The 15,599-nt window shown below is 40.4% G+C and overlaps 1 protein-coding gene across 2 annotated transcripts; it reads left to right on the top strand.

Moving 5' to 3' along the window:
• The first annotated feature begins 132 nt into the window (after positions 1-132).
• Positions 133-11,411, top strand: LOC140927729 (allene oxide synthase-lipoxygenase protein-like). 2 transcript variants are annotated; one of them, XM_073377412.1, is made up of 14 exons: positions 133-197; positions 2,010-2,221; positions 2,944-3,023; positions 3,504-3,934; positions 4,303-4,491; positions 4,618-5,090; positions 5,560-5,823; positions 6,329-6,609; positions 7,587-7,787; positions 8,023-8,286; positions 8,655-8,856; positions 9,621-9,832; positions 10,067-10,414; positions 10,848-11,411. In XM_073377412.1, the coding sequence occupies exons 2-14, from the start codon at positions 2,023-2,025 to the stop codon at positions 11,025-11,027; spliced, it is 3,324 nt and encodes a 1,107-aa protein (XP_073233513.1). In that variant the 5' UTR covers positions 133-197; positions 2,010-2,022; the 3' UTR covers positions 11,028-11,411. The 2 variants fall into 2 exon arrangements, with proteins under 2 accessions (XP_073233513.1, XP_073233514.1); XM_073377413.1 differs by lacking the exons at positions 133-197; positions 2,010-2,221 and having other exon boundaries at positions 2,985-3,023; positions 3,514-3,934.
• The last annotated feature ends 4,188 nt before the right edge of the window (positions 11,412-15,599 follow it).

Genomic DNA, 15,599 nt, shown 5'->3' with positions numbered 1-15,599 from the left:
CTCAGGTTAGCACCTTGCCACTGTTGTATTGTTGTTGCTAAGGAATGAGACTGTTTTAATTAAGGCACCTACGCCTGACGTGAACTCAAGGAATTAAGCCGTACAAAGGGGACGCAAAGACATGAACTAGGAAAGATACTGTACAAAGAAAGCTTAGCATTGTAGTTGCAGCTAAACAGAAGGTCGATTGCATCAGGGTGAGTATTCATCTGATTAATGGCAGAATCATTTTTTTTATATTGTTTATGTGATGTGTTTCTAGGGAGCGATTGTGAAGGAATGCAACTCTATATTCCCTTCAAAAGATTGTAACGGTGCATGTTTCTCTCGCTGTTGTTGATAGAGGATGCCAACTCCGACATGTTTTCTGGGGAAAGATTATCTCGTATCTCAACACAAAAAAGCAAGCTCTGTTCTCGTAAACAGTGTAACAGAGATTGCTGCTTTTAACTAATAGTTCGTCCAATATCATACTGTGTACAGACCTGCAGCTTAATTAAAACAAGCGTGACCGAACTGCAGAATCGAAGTCTTTCAAGCTGGCGAAAATTAATTAGCGACATTTCTTTCCCTTTAAACAGTGCTTACGCAATTTTTTCCATGTTGTTGTCAGTTTCATTTGCTTTTGTGCATGCGCAGAACAGTTCTGAAAGTGGAAAACAGTAACGGTCAGGTTATAAAATACAGTCACTCAAGGGAATGACGTCACCGGCGCAAGTTGAGTTATAGTTTCTGCAGATTGTTTAAATTTAATAGAAATTGAGAAAGCCATGCATAAAAATTAGATTTTGCCGAACTTGCAGAACAGTTTTGATTACGTCTGGAGTGACAATGCAGTAGATTGATTTTGTTTCGTCTTTCCTTTTATAACCCATCGGTAACCTTTGAATGTTACAGAAATGATTTACGGGGTCTCATATAGCTGCCTTCGACAGAAACGGTGGCTAAAATTCTGCCATAGTGAAATAAAACAAAAAATATGAATCTGGCATAGAACTACCGGCGTCACTTGAGAAGACAACAGATCCATATCTACTTTAAACGACTTGGCGATTTAGAACTTTCGTTATCCTATTTTTATTAAACTGAGCGCGATCAATCTTCTTTCTAGTAGTAAATAAACCCATGGGAAAGGCCTTGCCTTGTAGGAATCATATCTATCTATATAGGTCCCTAAAAACGAAGTTGGCGTCTCGAAGTCCGCGCGGTTCTGACTTCACTACCTTATCAACCGAGCAGATCGGAGCAAAGGTTTTTAACAGATTGTAATTTCTTCGGGTCCCACTGTGAGCAAAAAAACTGAGGGAATTAAAATTGTGATTATCTTTCGTGGCTTATTTTAATTAGGTTCATTGCCCAGAAATTAAAGCATAAATGTAAAACAAAAACGTTCAGAAGAGCCGTTAATGCACTAACAATATCATATAGCAGTTCTTTTAGGGCAGTATTTACACTGTATGAAATATAAAAACATCTTAGAAGCCAAATATTGCGGCGGAATGGACAGGTAAACAGATATCTACAAAATTAAGCAGGGGAGGCTGAAGACGGTTACTGAACACAATTTAAAGGAAGAGAAAAAGTTTTAAAAGGTTTATCATGCTCATTTTATCACCGACTTTTTATCTATGGCAATGATACAAAAATTTGGCCTGTCAAATAGGACGGAAATGAACTTATATTTATGGTAAAATCATCCAAAAAAATAAAAGAAGATGTATAATTATGTACTAGACTGTTTTCGTTCAAACTCAGATTGATTGTAGCTGTATTACCCCATCGGTAAACTTTGATGAATATACCCTGTGGAAATGATATTTAAGGGGAAGCTAATTTGGTGCTTCCATGAAAAAGAGGGCATCTGATCTGTCAAAAATTTAGATGCCAGGAAAATCAAGCAAGATTGAATTGTAAAAATGGTTTTAAGAGCTGCATTGCTGAAGTGTACAATTTAGTGCCTTTGACACAGAGATTTTAGAACTTTAACGAAGCGTTTTTTCATTTAGCAGGCTGAAAATAGATATGGGGATCATTACTTCAAAGAAGAGAAAGAATAACGGCCAAACAGTGCAGAATGAGCAAGTTATACAGACGGCGGCCTCGAACCAAACAGTGCTGAGTGAACACGTTATAAAGACGCCGGCGCCAAGCCAAACAGTGCAGAATGAACAAGTTATACAGGTTCCGAGGTCGATTGAAACTAAGCATGAGTCCATCGAATGTAAGAATTACTTTTTATGTCTCTAGTCCGCTTAACCTTAACTAAGATCCTAGCTTCAGAAGACTGTTATATTGATCTTCCAGAAATCGTTCAAAAAGTTAAGTTGAATTGTTTTCCTCTTAGTATGTAATCATTAATATCGTTTAGTGTATCAGTAGTCTCTTGTCATAATTGTTGTCATTTATTATTAGTAATACCGTTAGTTTATCAGTCGGTCTCTAGTCATTGTTGTCAATTTAATTAGTTTCTTTAGTTTTCTTGTTACTTTTAGTTGTATTTAGTTGTATTTATTTCCTGTAAACATGACCCGCCTAGATTAGCTTAGCTACTCGCGAGCATGTTATAATTGTACTTTTACCTCAAAACACAACAAAAATGTATGTATGTATGTACTTAAGCGCATTGCCAGGCCTGAGGTTTGGTTTGCTGAAAGCAGCATAAAAGATGTAGCAATATTTCATGCCACATTTAGCCACAATCGTGGCCATGTATTTGATAAAAACTTAGCCAAATTACATGACATCTACAAAAAGTGATTTATCTCTTTATCTCTTTAGGGAGAGGGCAGGGTGGCAAAAACCTTTTCGTGTTGAAGCTGGAGAAAAAGAAACTTGCAACCAGGCCTGGCACCGACTTAAATATTCATTAACATCTGTTTTTTAGTCTGGTTTGCTTATATGTTGGCTTCCAGGAAATAATTATCTGAAAATTCTTTTTCACAGGGGAAAATATGGGATTCAAGATCTTCAAGGAAATTATGGGAGAGGAACTATTCAAGAGAAAGATGGAAGAGGCTGATGAGGTATATACTCGTCAAATCATTAAGATTTCACCAAAATATTTTTTAACTGACTGAAAGCTGACTGACATTTTGAATTGTACGGGTTGAAGAGAATCTGGTTTGTTTGGCACCAAGAAATTGGTTTATTTGAGTTGTCATATACAAAGAAATATCCCAAGTATTGTTTCATAACATGTACAATAGGCCATCATATCACAATACTAATAAAAGGAGGCTAATTTTCATAAACCCGGTCCCAGTCTTCAAGCGAATTTCGGACCTATCAAGTTAGTGAGTCAAATTTTCGGCAATCATTGTGCGTTGTATCGTTTGGAAAAACACAGAGAGAGTGCCACAAAAATTCTACGGGAGTTATAAAACACACCCTGATCTCATCAGTACAACACAGCATCACTCTTGCAACAAGTCACCCGTTAAATCGTTCGTAACTCTCGTCGAATAAAAACGATAAATTCACTGATTTAGTCCTGTCTCTTTAAGCCCCCTCCAGATTCTGGACCCTTCAGTGCATCACAAATGAAGCTCTTTGTTAAGAAATATGAAATCGCCTACGCCTTAAGGACATTGGCAACGCAAAAACAAGGGACTTCTCCTGATGTAGTCGGGGCTATAGGTGCCGTAACAGTCTTGAAAAACCCACTCCTCCCTGCTCACGACTTTTTCCCAGAAGGACACGTGTTCCCAGTGCGTTTGCGTCACAGTAACTTTATGGCAACTGACGATGCACAACTGGACATTAGAACAGTTTCTTTAAAATTTGCCGACTGTGACTCGGAGTCCCCTTTTGATCTGATGATGCAAACGGGCGAAGAGGCGGCATTTTGGAGCATTTTTAGCTTTGACAAGATGTTATCAGCCTTAAAGGAGGGCCCAAAAGCTTTTAAAGAATATTGTCTGGAAGATCCTTGGCAGTAAGTCTTGATTATAGATTTCATTTGTTTATTAAATGTATCTCCCTGACCTTATTTAAAAACATCTTTTTTGTCCCGACAACACTGTTAATGCAATTAACTGCTAAACAGTGCCGCCTTTTTCTGGGTCTCCGGCTGTCTACCAGGATTTGAGTACGCGCAATGATTAACCTGCCGAAAAAGCCATTGTCGATTTGCCAATCAGGTTGAACTAATTTTCGGTACTTCTTTGAGTCCTTTGGGGGCCCAGGACAAGGATCTTGGCGCTGTTTCACAGACGTCACTAACAAGGATTAGATGACGTTTGCGACGCAGGCTATTATTATCATTAAATTTCGCATCAATTTTTATTATTTTCAAATTCTTAGTTTCTACCTAGCCATAGCCGTTTTTCGCCGAGCACCAAAATCTTTTACCGATCAACGATATTACTCGTGGATGGTTTTTGAATACAAAGCAAAGGATGGCAAGCCACGTTACGCCAAATTTCGCCTCGTTCCCGCGGATTACAGAGTGGAGACTGGACTGATGACAGAACAAGAACAAAGAACTCCTTGGTAAGATTGAAAGAACTATATAGCCTATATGAGATGTTAGTAATTGTGCTTTTCAATAACATGCCAATTCTTAAGTCATGTAACGACCACTTTCATAATTTTTGTTATCTAAAACCACATTTGCAGGGACAATTGGAGATCAATAGGGGAAAGAAGACCAGAGAACTACTTAACTGCAGAGTTTGAAGAACGAATATCGGGTGAAGGTATACAATACAAGCTCCAAATACAACTCCATGAAATTCAACCAGGCGACTCCCACCTTATACTTCACGCGGCAAGAGCCTGGGATCAAGACACTCACCCTTGGCTAGACCTTGCTGATGTAAAATTGACGTCACTTTTGCCGGGTGACGTAGTTAGGGACACGCACACCTCATTGACTAATGCCCCACCGTCTATTTCGCTTCCCCCTGCCAAGACTATTTATGACTACAGCTCCCTGGCATATCTGGGAACTAAAGTCAGCATCGTCTCAAGTGAATTGAGTGTCCCGAAATCCCCTGTAAAAGAAGATATATCAATCTACTGCATTTCTGTGACAACTGGGAACAGAAAAGGAGCTGGTACTGATGCTAACGTGACCCTCACAATAACCGGTAAGGATCACAATTATTACGATTATAATAAAGCAGGGGTGGTGCAGTAGCCAGAGCACCTCGCCTCATCACCAGTGTCACCACCCTAATTCAAATCGCATTGTGACGCCATACAAGTAAATGGGTATAGCTAGTTGCTACTATAATTGCCAATCTTAGTTCCAAACCTTACCATTTGCCAGTTTCAAACAGCTAATATCAATACACAATTTCAGATCCTAGGCGTACAACTATACCCTTTGGCGTCGCATACTGTATGCCTATATCTCATATTGTGTACACCGTGTTACTAATCAAGTGTTACAAAGGTCAAACTGCCGATCCATACAATGCCCCCTGGCGAAAGAGCCAGGGAAGATATCTCAAATTTTGAGACGAACAATGTTTGTATCAGGTTATGACACTGAGCCCGCATTCTTATTCTGATGATGAATGTCTCTTACAAACCTCTATTATCTCAATTTCTTAGGAACAAATGGAAGAACAAAACCCCTTTTGATGGACAAATGGTTTCACAATGACTTCGAGGCGGGGACTCAAGATACATACACTTTGGAAGGAGAGGATGTGGGCGAGCTATTGATGATTAAACTGGATAATGACCAGAACGGTCTGTTTAGCGACTGGTTTGTGGAGAAAGTGTTAATAACCTGCAGCCAGAATCCTCAGAGGCTGTACGAGTTCCCCTGCCATCGCTGGGTGCAAAGCGAATCTGTTTTCTTTGAAGGAAAAGGTAGGTTTTTGTGTTTTGTCTTATTTAGCTCCGTACATTAGGAAAATTGAATCATGCTTTCATCCCATAACAAAAGAATATACCTATGGCGCTGATGAGTTACCGATCGGGGGAGGAGTTTTTCTCTATAGTGGTGCGTTCAGCTGGTACTCTAAGCCCTTCTCATATATAAGGACATGCTTTACCCTAACCTTAATGCTACCATACTCGTCACATTGGAAACAGTGCTTGTCACGTGCACCCCTCTACGTATCGTCAACTTCAAAAAACTGGTAGACTCGACATTGGGAAAAGGAGAGAAGGATAGCATGCTAGGAAAAGATGCAAAAATGGGCTGTGAAGATATGGTTTGGAAAAATCCTCAGCTTTAGCCTGCGACGAGTATTATAGATTCCTTTTCCCGTCAAAGAGTTGATTTCAACCAGTATTTTTTTGCAGATCTGTGTATTAAGCTTGCATGGAGTAAGAGCGGATTCAAACCTCAACTTATTATTCCTTTTCATAGCAATGACAGTCACTCATGAGCAGCACGAAGCCGTGAAAAATCAGAGAAAGCTGGAACTTCAACAAAGACAAGAAATCTTTCAATGGGCAGATGATCCTACTTTATACCACCTACCAGGTTGCATGAAGGCTGAAATAAGCACTCTCCCAAAAGATGTCCAGTTTACACAAGAAGGAGCAGACGACCTCCATAATGCCAAACAGAAAGCGCTAGCAAATCTTGGGCTAATTAAATTATTTAATCTCTTTGATTCTTGGGACGACTTTGATGACTATCGCAAGGTATAGATACACGATGTCTTTATAAAACGCATTCCTTTCTTACTGCTGTTGTACAAAACGCTCCTTTGAAAGAAAACTATTGGTGTAAGTTAAATACATAGCTTCACAAAGTCGTTTGCGCTTTATGACAGAAGAAATTAGAAAATAGCCCCGCATGGAATGGCAGGAGACATCCAATACGTTTTCAGTGTGCAGCTGAGGGCTAGTATTGTAACTGTATGATTCTACTTACCGTAAGTCTAGACATTCGCTAGGTTTTGAGTAATTCCTGGGCCATGGGTAAGTGGAAGCTAAAATCCGTGGCAACAGTGAGCCTTCTTCTCCCCCACATTAGAAATTTAAAGCCTAATACAGGCTATGACATGACGAAATGTGTGTCAAGAGCGGAGTTAAATTGACCACGTACAGTTTTCTAGGGAGAGCTATTTCCTTTGGGCTGTTCTTCTTTTCTTTCTTCTTTTCCTTCCACTTTGTTCGCCGCTAATTTGCTTCGCATTTGGATTCGTTTTTAACGGAACGCAAGAGTGCGAATCTGTGACGACCGGTTAGACAGCTTTTGTCTTTTCGATACTGGGAGCTCAAACCTGCACAGAAATCTCTCAGTCGTGATTATCTCATCAATATTCAGATATTAGCACAGCTGAACAAATTACAATACATCAAAAATGGGCGATAAATGTGGAAAGGATAGTGAAATTCTAATAAAGGTAGTCAACGTGATCGGTATAATGCCCTGGTACTGCAAAACTTTCTGATCCTTTCTATCACCAAATGAAGTCCAGCAAAGGAATCAGAAAAACGGTTATCAATATTATATAGATTTGGCAAGTCCAAGAGCGGAGCTTCCGTCAATATACTTATAATTTAGTTAAAGCAATTAGCTTTAGGTGCCCACTTTCAACTTTTGAGGGAGGGGCTGGAATTACCAAGACATAACCAATAAAATGCCACAGCAAGAAATAATCCTTTTGTTTCAGGCATTTGTCGCGTTTGTTGGTGATGTTCCGTCAGCTGCCGAACGCTGGCAAGATGACCGTTTTTACGGATCGCAGTTCTTGAATGGCTGTAACCCAGACACGATCAAGCGTTGCATAGAACTGCCGTCAAAGTTTCCTGTCACTCAGGAACTGGTTGGAAATTTGCTGGACGAGAGCGATACCTTACAGAAAGCGATGGAGGTTGGTTTTTCTCCATATTTTGTTGTCTTTACACTGATAGAGACGATTTGCCCAAAAACTTGCCTAAAACGAGTGGCCAAGAGAGCAAAACGTCCACTTCCGTTTGACTTGTATCGTTTAAAAACGTATTTATTTTAAGCTCTCTATTATCTCATCCCAATGCGCTTTTACAGTGTAAGGCAGGTAGGATAAGCACTTATCTTATCAGCTCAGATCATAGAACCATATTTTTTAGGATGGCCGTGTGTACATGGTTGACTTTGAGATTCTCGAAGACATTCCACACTATGGCCAGAAGGATGAGTCATTGGAGAGACGTTACACCTGCCCAGCTATGGGCTTGTTCTACGTCAGAGGCAATGGAGACATTGTTCCCATAGCCATACAGTTTCATCAGGTGCCCAGTGAGGCCAACCCAATATGGACGCCAAACGATACGGAAATGGACTGGATCTACGCAAAAATGTGGCTGCGGAATGCTGACACACAGTGGCATCAAGTAAGTATATCTTTGCTTGACCATTGCCTTATCCCGTTGTTAAATCTCCTCAACAACCCTGCCAGTCCAGTAAGATTTGGTTCATGTAGGAAACGACTGTGTGCGTTAGTCGATTTGATGACCCTTTTACCACTAATTTCATCCCCTGGTATTCCAATCGCGCCTTTTCTTACTCTTTCCAAGGGCTTCTCCTTTCTATTACGTGGCACACGTTGTATCTTGCACTCCCGGACGGTTCGCGCAATGGTAGCTCCTTTTACGAGTAAGGTGTATCTTGCAGTTTTTCGATATCCAATACTGACCTTTTACGCCTGAATTTAGTTCCGTTAATGTCAAGCTGAAGTATGATGTTAACTTCATTTTGTTAGATGATCACACATCTCCTCCGCTGTCACCTGTTCATGGAACCGATTGCTGTAGCTTGTTGGCGACAGCTTCCTTCATTGCATCCGTTATGGAAGCTACTGATACCTCATATTCGAGGAGTTATAGCCATCAACACTCTTGGCAGGGAAAGGCTGATTCCAGCTGGAGGTGTGGCGGATAACACTCTCAGTGTGGGTGGAGGAGGTATACGTTTTTTATAACTATATAAAAACAAGAAAACGAGAATGGTGGTGGATCTTAATGACGCGCCACTTTCTCAACCGATCAACGGTACAGGCAAAATCATTCGTGAATAAATTCCCAGAGGGGGTACTCGTACGTAACCGTAATAAAGAGAGAAGGTATTTGAACCCTTTGGGACTGTAATTCGTTTAGCCCTGAAAAAGAGTATAAGGGTTTGTGCTCTGTGTAAACAGGGTCTCGACACAGGTGAAAGAACAACTGTTCAGGTGTAAAATGGGAGAGAAAAAATCATCTATTTTGTTCTGAAATAGTGTATGGAAATCACGTATTTTGGTCTGAAATAGTGTAGGGAATGTTACAAATTTTCGTAAGAAATAGGGTGAGTGTTTTAGAAAGCATGGTGAACATCCAACCCAAAGCTTTCGGGAGGACCATGCACCTCCCCCCAGGGCTAAATTTCACGCGTTTAATTCCGCGATTAGTAAATTTCTTTATTAGTTAAGTCACCCAATACAATGATAGGCTAATTTCAGCCACAATACTCAAGACCTGATATTTTGGCGTCAAAGTATTTCTTGCTACTTTCATCTTACACTTGCTAGCTTCTTTGTTCCCCAATTCAGCATAAAGAAAATGGAATGAAACCAGAGTCAAAACGTTCTAAGCTCCATTGGCCTCAAGAAGTGCATGATACAAATACTTAATATACTGTAGCTCTATTGCTGCTATATTCTTGTTAATTCACTTGATCACCATTTTGCTAGGTCACATTAATCTGATGAAGAAGTACTACAAGACCATGAATTGGTCCTCCCACGATCTGCCAAAAGTTTTAAAAGACAGAGGCGTGGATGACCCGGAGAAGCTTCCTAATTTCCATTACCGTGACGACGCCTTGAAACTGTGGCACGCCATAAAAGGGTATATCACCAAGATTCTCTCATTTTATTATCATTCAGATGAAGATATACAGCAGGTAAGTAATAAAAAATGCCTATTACAAATGGCCTATTACAAATGGGGTGGAAGCTGGAAATGCAAGGTTCGGGAGACGGGAGGCTTGGACCCCCTCCCCCCCCCCCCCGGCCTCTTACCATTTTAAAACAAAGGCCACACATATCATTGAACTACGCATGACATGCTCTTAACTCTCTTTAGATCGTTTGACGCCGATCAACTGACCCCCATTGACCTTAATTTTTTCTTACAGGACACAGAGCTGCAAGCGTGGATACTTGATCTCCACGACAACGGCTACTCAATCAGAGAAGACGAAAGTGATCATGGCGTCCCTAAGTCCATTACATCCGCTGACCAACTCACTCATCTACTTACCATGATGGTTTTCACCTTCTCCTGTCAACACGCAGCCGTCAACTTTTCTCAGATGGATACCTTCGGTTTCCCGCCAAATTCTCCGGCCCTGATGAGGCAACCTCCGCCAACAGAAAAAGGCAAGTTGTCAATGAAAGATATGATGCAAAGTCTTGCCACGAAGCACCAAGCAGGAGTCACAATAGCGACGGTGTATGATATGACTCGTATCTTTCCTGATGAGGTAACCATTTCTTTCATTATATTTTTTAGCCTACCCTGTCTTTTGTGGCTAGCAATCTCAGACAAAAATTGTTCAGACAAGTGCAGGAAACTTCTTGCTACCATGGCAAAGTAGAAAACAGTTCATTTTTCATGATTTTGATTTAATGTAGTTTTGAAGGGGGGCACAGTTCAGCCTTCTACAATTCCAAATGTCCCATTGATTGATGACTAAGATTACTATTCGATACCACTATCATCATTGAAACCACGACTAAATACTGAATTATATTATTAAGTATTAAATAAAATGACGTCGTCATATGAACACGAAAAGGGAGTGTCCGGGATTGAGTGATGGTATCTTCCCAAATAGTGCTTTGTATCTATTGAGTGGTTTGTTTGTAATTTTGATATTACTGCATTTCCTATATGTTTTTATTATTCCCTTCAAGCGTTTCCTTGGCGACTACACTGACGGGGGTTTCACTGACATGGCGGCCAGAGAGGCTATTTTACGCTTCCAAGGAAAACTCAATCGCATTTCGCGATCCATTAAGTTACGCAATGAGTCATTGGAAGTTCCTTATACTTACCTGCTTCCAGAAAGGGTACCAAACGGAATCGGCATCTAGAAGACCAAGTATATTTGTAATTTACCATATATCACTACTGTACATAGATAAAGAGTAATCACTTTAACATCATGACTAACTATATAATGCTTTGTTTGTAAGATTTACTACAGGTACCGTTTACTTCGCTGCGTTATTATACATTGTACTTACTATCTGTCTTCTGTCTTCTTCTGTCTGTCTATCTGTCTAAGAGGCTACCCTTAATTTTGCGAATCAATGCAATCTTAGGACAAATTAGTTAATTACCTGCGAGTAGATATCTGACTAAAGCCGTAGGATTCGCGCGCAATGCATTTTTTCCAAGAGTAATGTCAAGCTGTTCTCCATATGTGTTTGTTGTTACTTTCTTCCAAACAATGTATAATAAAACTATTTATTAGATTCGGTTTTTCGTACTGTCCAGAATAATCAAGGTCGAGGTAAGTGTTGTCAGCCGAGGCCGATAACTCGACCTTGATCATTCTGAATCTGACAAATAGCCTCGTCCAGTTTATCATAGAGATAACTGGCACCTAGGAATTTTTAATGTATACGGTTATTTCAGGTTACCAGTTCCATGTTATGATATTTTTATATAGTTTACATTTTTCACCCTACAGCCAAAAACAGTAGTTCTTTGCGAAGTCACATGACTGAATAAAAATAACACCGTTTCCCGGCAAGGGAAAGGGGAGACATTGCTTTTTTTTCGTGAGCTAAATGACAATCACTTAAAGACTGGTCCTTCGGAAAACTAGACGCGTCTTATTTTTCCTGGTATAAATGGCCCTAATGTTTCCCTGGACTCCTTAGACTGCGTTGCCGCCGGCCCACGCACTCGTAAATATAGTCCGTCTGCGAATTAGTGCACAAAAACTCGTTCTAATATCCTGCAGAGTCGCAAGGACATATGTAAGCGTTTCTGATAGGCGAGTTTCTTGCGGGTTTCTTATGCGCCTCACGATTGGCCTAATTCTTACGTGTGCGTAACGGTTGAGTGCAGTGACATGTCAAAATTAATAGAAGGAAGTTGACAAGGATCGTTTACAGTAAACAATGAAACAGCAGTTCTACTGTCAAAACAAAGTAGGAAATCATGATATTCACGGCCAAAAAAAAAACTACACACGTGTAGCTATTCAGGTCCAGGCATTTAGAACAATAACAAAGTTTAAGGCTTCAACAGAAGTAAAAGAAACTGCATCCGTGATCACATCCTGTCAGAAAACATTTGCCGAAACATAAACCACACTAACTAATTACTCAATATGCATGGAACAGAGCAGCTTCATAACCTCTAAATGTGAGACTCAAAGTGGCAAAAAAAAATTGCTCAAAGTTTAGAATACTCCACGCACTACTACATAAACTACGCAAAAAGAGAGCAAGAAAAACCTCTATTGTTCAAGCTAACTCTAAGGTCACGTTCCACACTATCACAAGCTCAATCCGACTCTTGTCACGAGCTATAAGTCTTGTTTGGCCTGTCAACACTTAATTCAAATCGGACTTATCACAAACCGCGTAAGAAACTAGCCAAACAAAAACGCCGACATATGTCCTTGCGACTCTGCGGGATTCGAACACGATATTGTGCACTCATTCGCAGACGCTCTATACAGAAGGTTTAGAGCGTCTGCGACGCAGGCAATGGACTCCTTGGACACTGGGATTCTCTGGACCAGTCAAACGTATAAATATTTGTTCTTGGTGGTTGCACAACAATCACGTGATATCGTCTTTCTTTAACGACGTCATCCTAAAGGTGGAAGGGAAGAGGAAGGGAATGTAAGGACAAGGTTCACAAAACGATACGAAATCGACGCCTGGATATTGCTGAACCTGACTTCCGACTTCCGACTTCCGTATTGCTGGTTTGCAGGTGACGTCACGGCGGCAATGCTGGTGGTCAAGAACAATAGCATTTTTCCCCTCTGGGAATTAAACTCTATTTTCATGTAGATTCTTCGAGAAAAAATTCTATTGTATTGACCCCCAACATGGTCGCCGTGTTACGTGGTTGCAAACCAAGAATAGGGCGCCGCTAAAGTGGCCAGCAGTGATGTAAATTTATTGGAACCTTTTTATAAATAAGAAAAATGTTCATATCCCACCGGACTGTTTTGAAACACCAACATGGCGGCCTTTTCGTTGTTTTAGGACATCAATATGACGGACGTGACGTCATATTGAGAAAGACGCTGCGATCATAAAACTGTACAGCTCTGTTCTAACGTCACTACTGTTAATTTGTGTATCACAGTTGTTTATTTAATTTCATAATATATAGATTTAGCCAGGGGTAAAAGCGAAGCTCCCATTAATAAATTTATTATTTAAATCAAACAATAAACTTGGAATCCACATATCAGTTAACTTAAAGGCAAATTCATGTGACTTTTCAGGGAAAGGCTAAGTGATTTTGGAGTGAAACGTCTTACATCGAGTTGATAGCCATATGTGTACACCCAAAAAACAGCAATCATCTTCGATCACATTCAAGAGCCATAATCAGCTCTTGATCACAGTAGATTAAGCCTGGAAAACAAATTCTTGGAAAACAAATCAGGCAGAATGTTTTGCTTTCGACAAGTTTACTTTTTGTCTGTTTCTCCCTTTTTGCTTTTAAACTTAGCGCGACGGCAAAGTTATGCTTACGCAATTAGTTTATATACTAGACCCGAAATAAAAAGCTGACGGGATGTTAAATTTTGTGCTCATGCGCAGTGCGTTTTGCCGCGGTGTTGCCTAAATCATACCGTCCAAAAGGGCAGCGGGGGAGTACTGGGAACGAGTTTCCGATTCGGGCCGACTACGGAAATTCTCGAAAACAGCCAATATGGCGGCTCAAGAGTGGTGGAAAACTGACAACCAAAGGAGCCGTTTTATCTCCAGAGAAGCGTGATTTACGGTGTTGTTGACGAAGTTTCCGCTGTAAAAGCTGTCATAAACAATCTTTTAAGAATAATTTGAATTTTCCTGTGGTGCGGACGGACGGTCGGGCGGGCGGTCGGTCGGACAGTGTACGGTCACGTGATTGCCAAATTTTCTGGGATGGTAGATGCACTAAGCTATGGGGCTCCGCCCACGCGCGCGTGGAGCTCCGCTGTAAAAGATGTAATACATAAACAATCTTTTTAGCATAATTTGAATGAGCAGAATAATGGAAAATTAGTATCACTTATCGGATATACATAACAGTTGTATCGGTTGTGGCAGAAATGGTAGACTAAAGACAAAAAGTCACGGTTACCACTTACATATAACTGAAATTATACAAAGTTTGTTTAATTTTGCTATCAATAATGATTATTTATAAGGTTAAACTCAGATTGCCTTTTATATTTGCAAATATAGCTTGTTTACAGCCGCCCCTCAAGTCAAACAAACTGGGATAGAGAGAGGGGAGGGGAGAGTTAGGGGATGGCTCCGGTAATGTACCCACGGCTACTATGCAAACATAGATGAATTTTTTTGGTATCGAGCACAATTCGAGCACACTTATATAGAGTTTCAAGCAGGATTTTGAGCAGATTTTTACACTCAAACATTGCTGGTAGACAGAACAAGCCATTTTACGATTTATTCAACTAGTACACAGGCGTCTACTCGCAGGTCGGCGTGATGAGTTTGGGTATCCTGCGTGAGAGTTCACAGGTCTCCTGCAAACAGTACGAAAAGACTTGGTAGTAATATTCTATTTTAATGCCGGTCAATCGGAGTTTTTAAACGCATAAAAACGTACTTGTTATGGCATACTACAGTCAATTAACGTAGACGATCATCATTAACAGGTATTCTGCTCCTCAGAGAAGGTGATCGTTTGTTAGTCATAAACGCGTGAGTATGTGTTTAAATCCAGAACAAGGGTCTCTTGCAGACATGGTCTCATAAGATAGGACTGCCCACAGACCCCTCAAGTTCATAGCGAAAGCGCTCAAGATGTAGACTTGCATGGGGAATGATTATCCTTGAACTAGAGGTAATGTTCTAAAAAGAAAAACATTCTCGAATCCGCAATAGCCGCCTAACGGCGGCTGATATTGCCTCTGTATAGCGCAGTTAAGATAAGCTAAATAATTTCATCATCACAACCAGGTTCACAACAATGAATTCGAATCTTCACTACAAAAAGGTTGAAAAAAAAGTACCCAAGAAGAACTAGCAACCCAGTCAGTTGGGAGGTCTAGATTCTACAGCTGAGAAGGAGGTCTGACACTTCATGAACCCTGCACTCTGAGGAAACCTTATCATAAATTTGGAAGAAAAACAAGGAGAAAAGAGGAAACACCAAAGTAAGGAAAATAAGGAAACCTTGATCACGGTTTACTACATTTATTTATGTTTCTGAGAAATTGCCCACCTACCCCTCCCCTAAGTCAACATTAACACTTACTCTCACTTTAGGCAAAATGTTGGGTTAGGGGAGGGGTAGGTGGACAGTTTCCCAGAAACCTAAATTGATCAAGATTTTCTGCCAAATATCCTTTTTTTCCTCTTTTTTTGAAAGGTAATAACAAATACTACGTTGTTTAAACCCCATGAGGTGTCCGACCTCACACATGGGCGTTTACCATTAATTTTACCAGA

This window comes from Porites lutea, chromosome 2 (assembly GCF_958299795.1).
Source record: "Porites lutea chromosome 2, jaPorLute2.1, whole genome shotgun sequence".
In the NCBI taxonomy this organism is placed as follows: domain Eukaryota; kingdom Metazoa; phylum Cnidaria; class Anthozoa; order Scleractinia; family Poritidae; genus Porites; species Porites lutea.
Note: the sequence above shows the minus strand (reverse complement) of the source record. Positions and strands in the feature narration are given on the sequence as shown.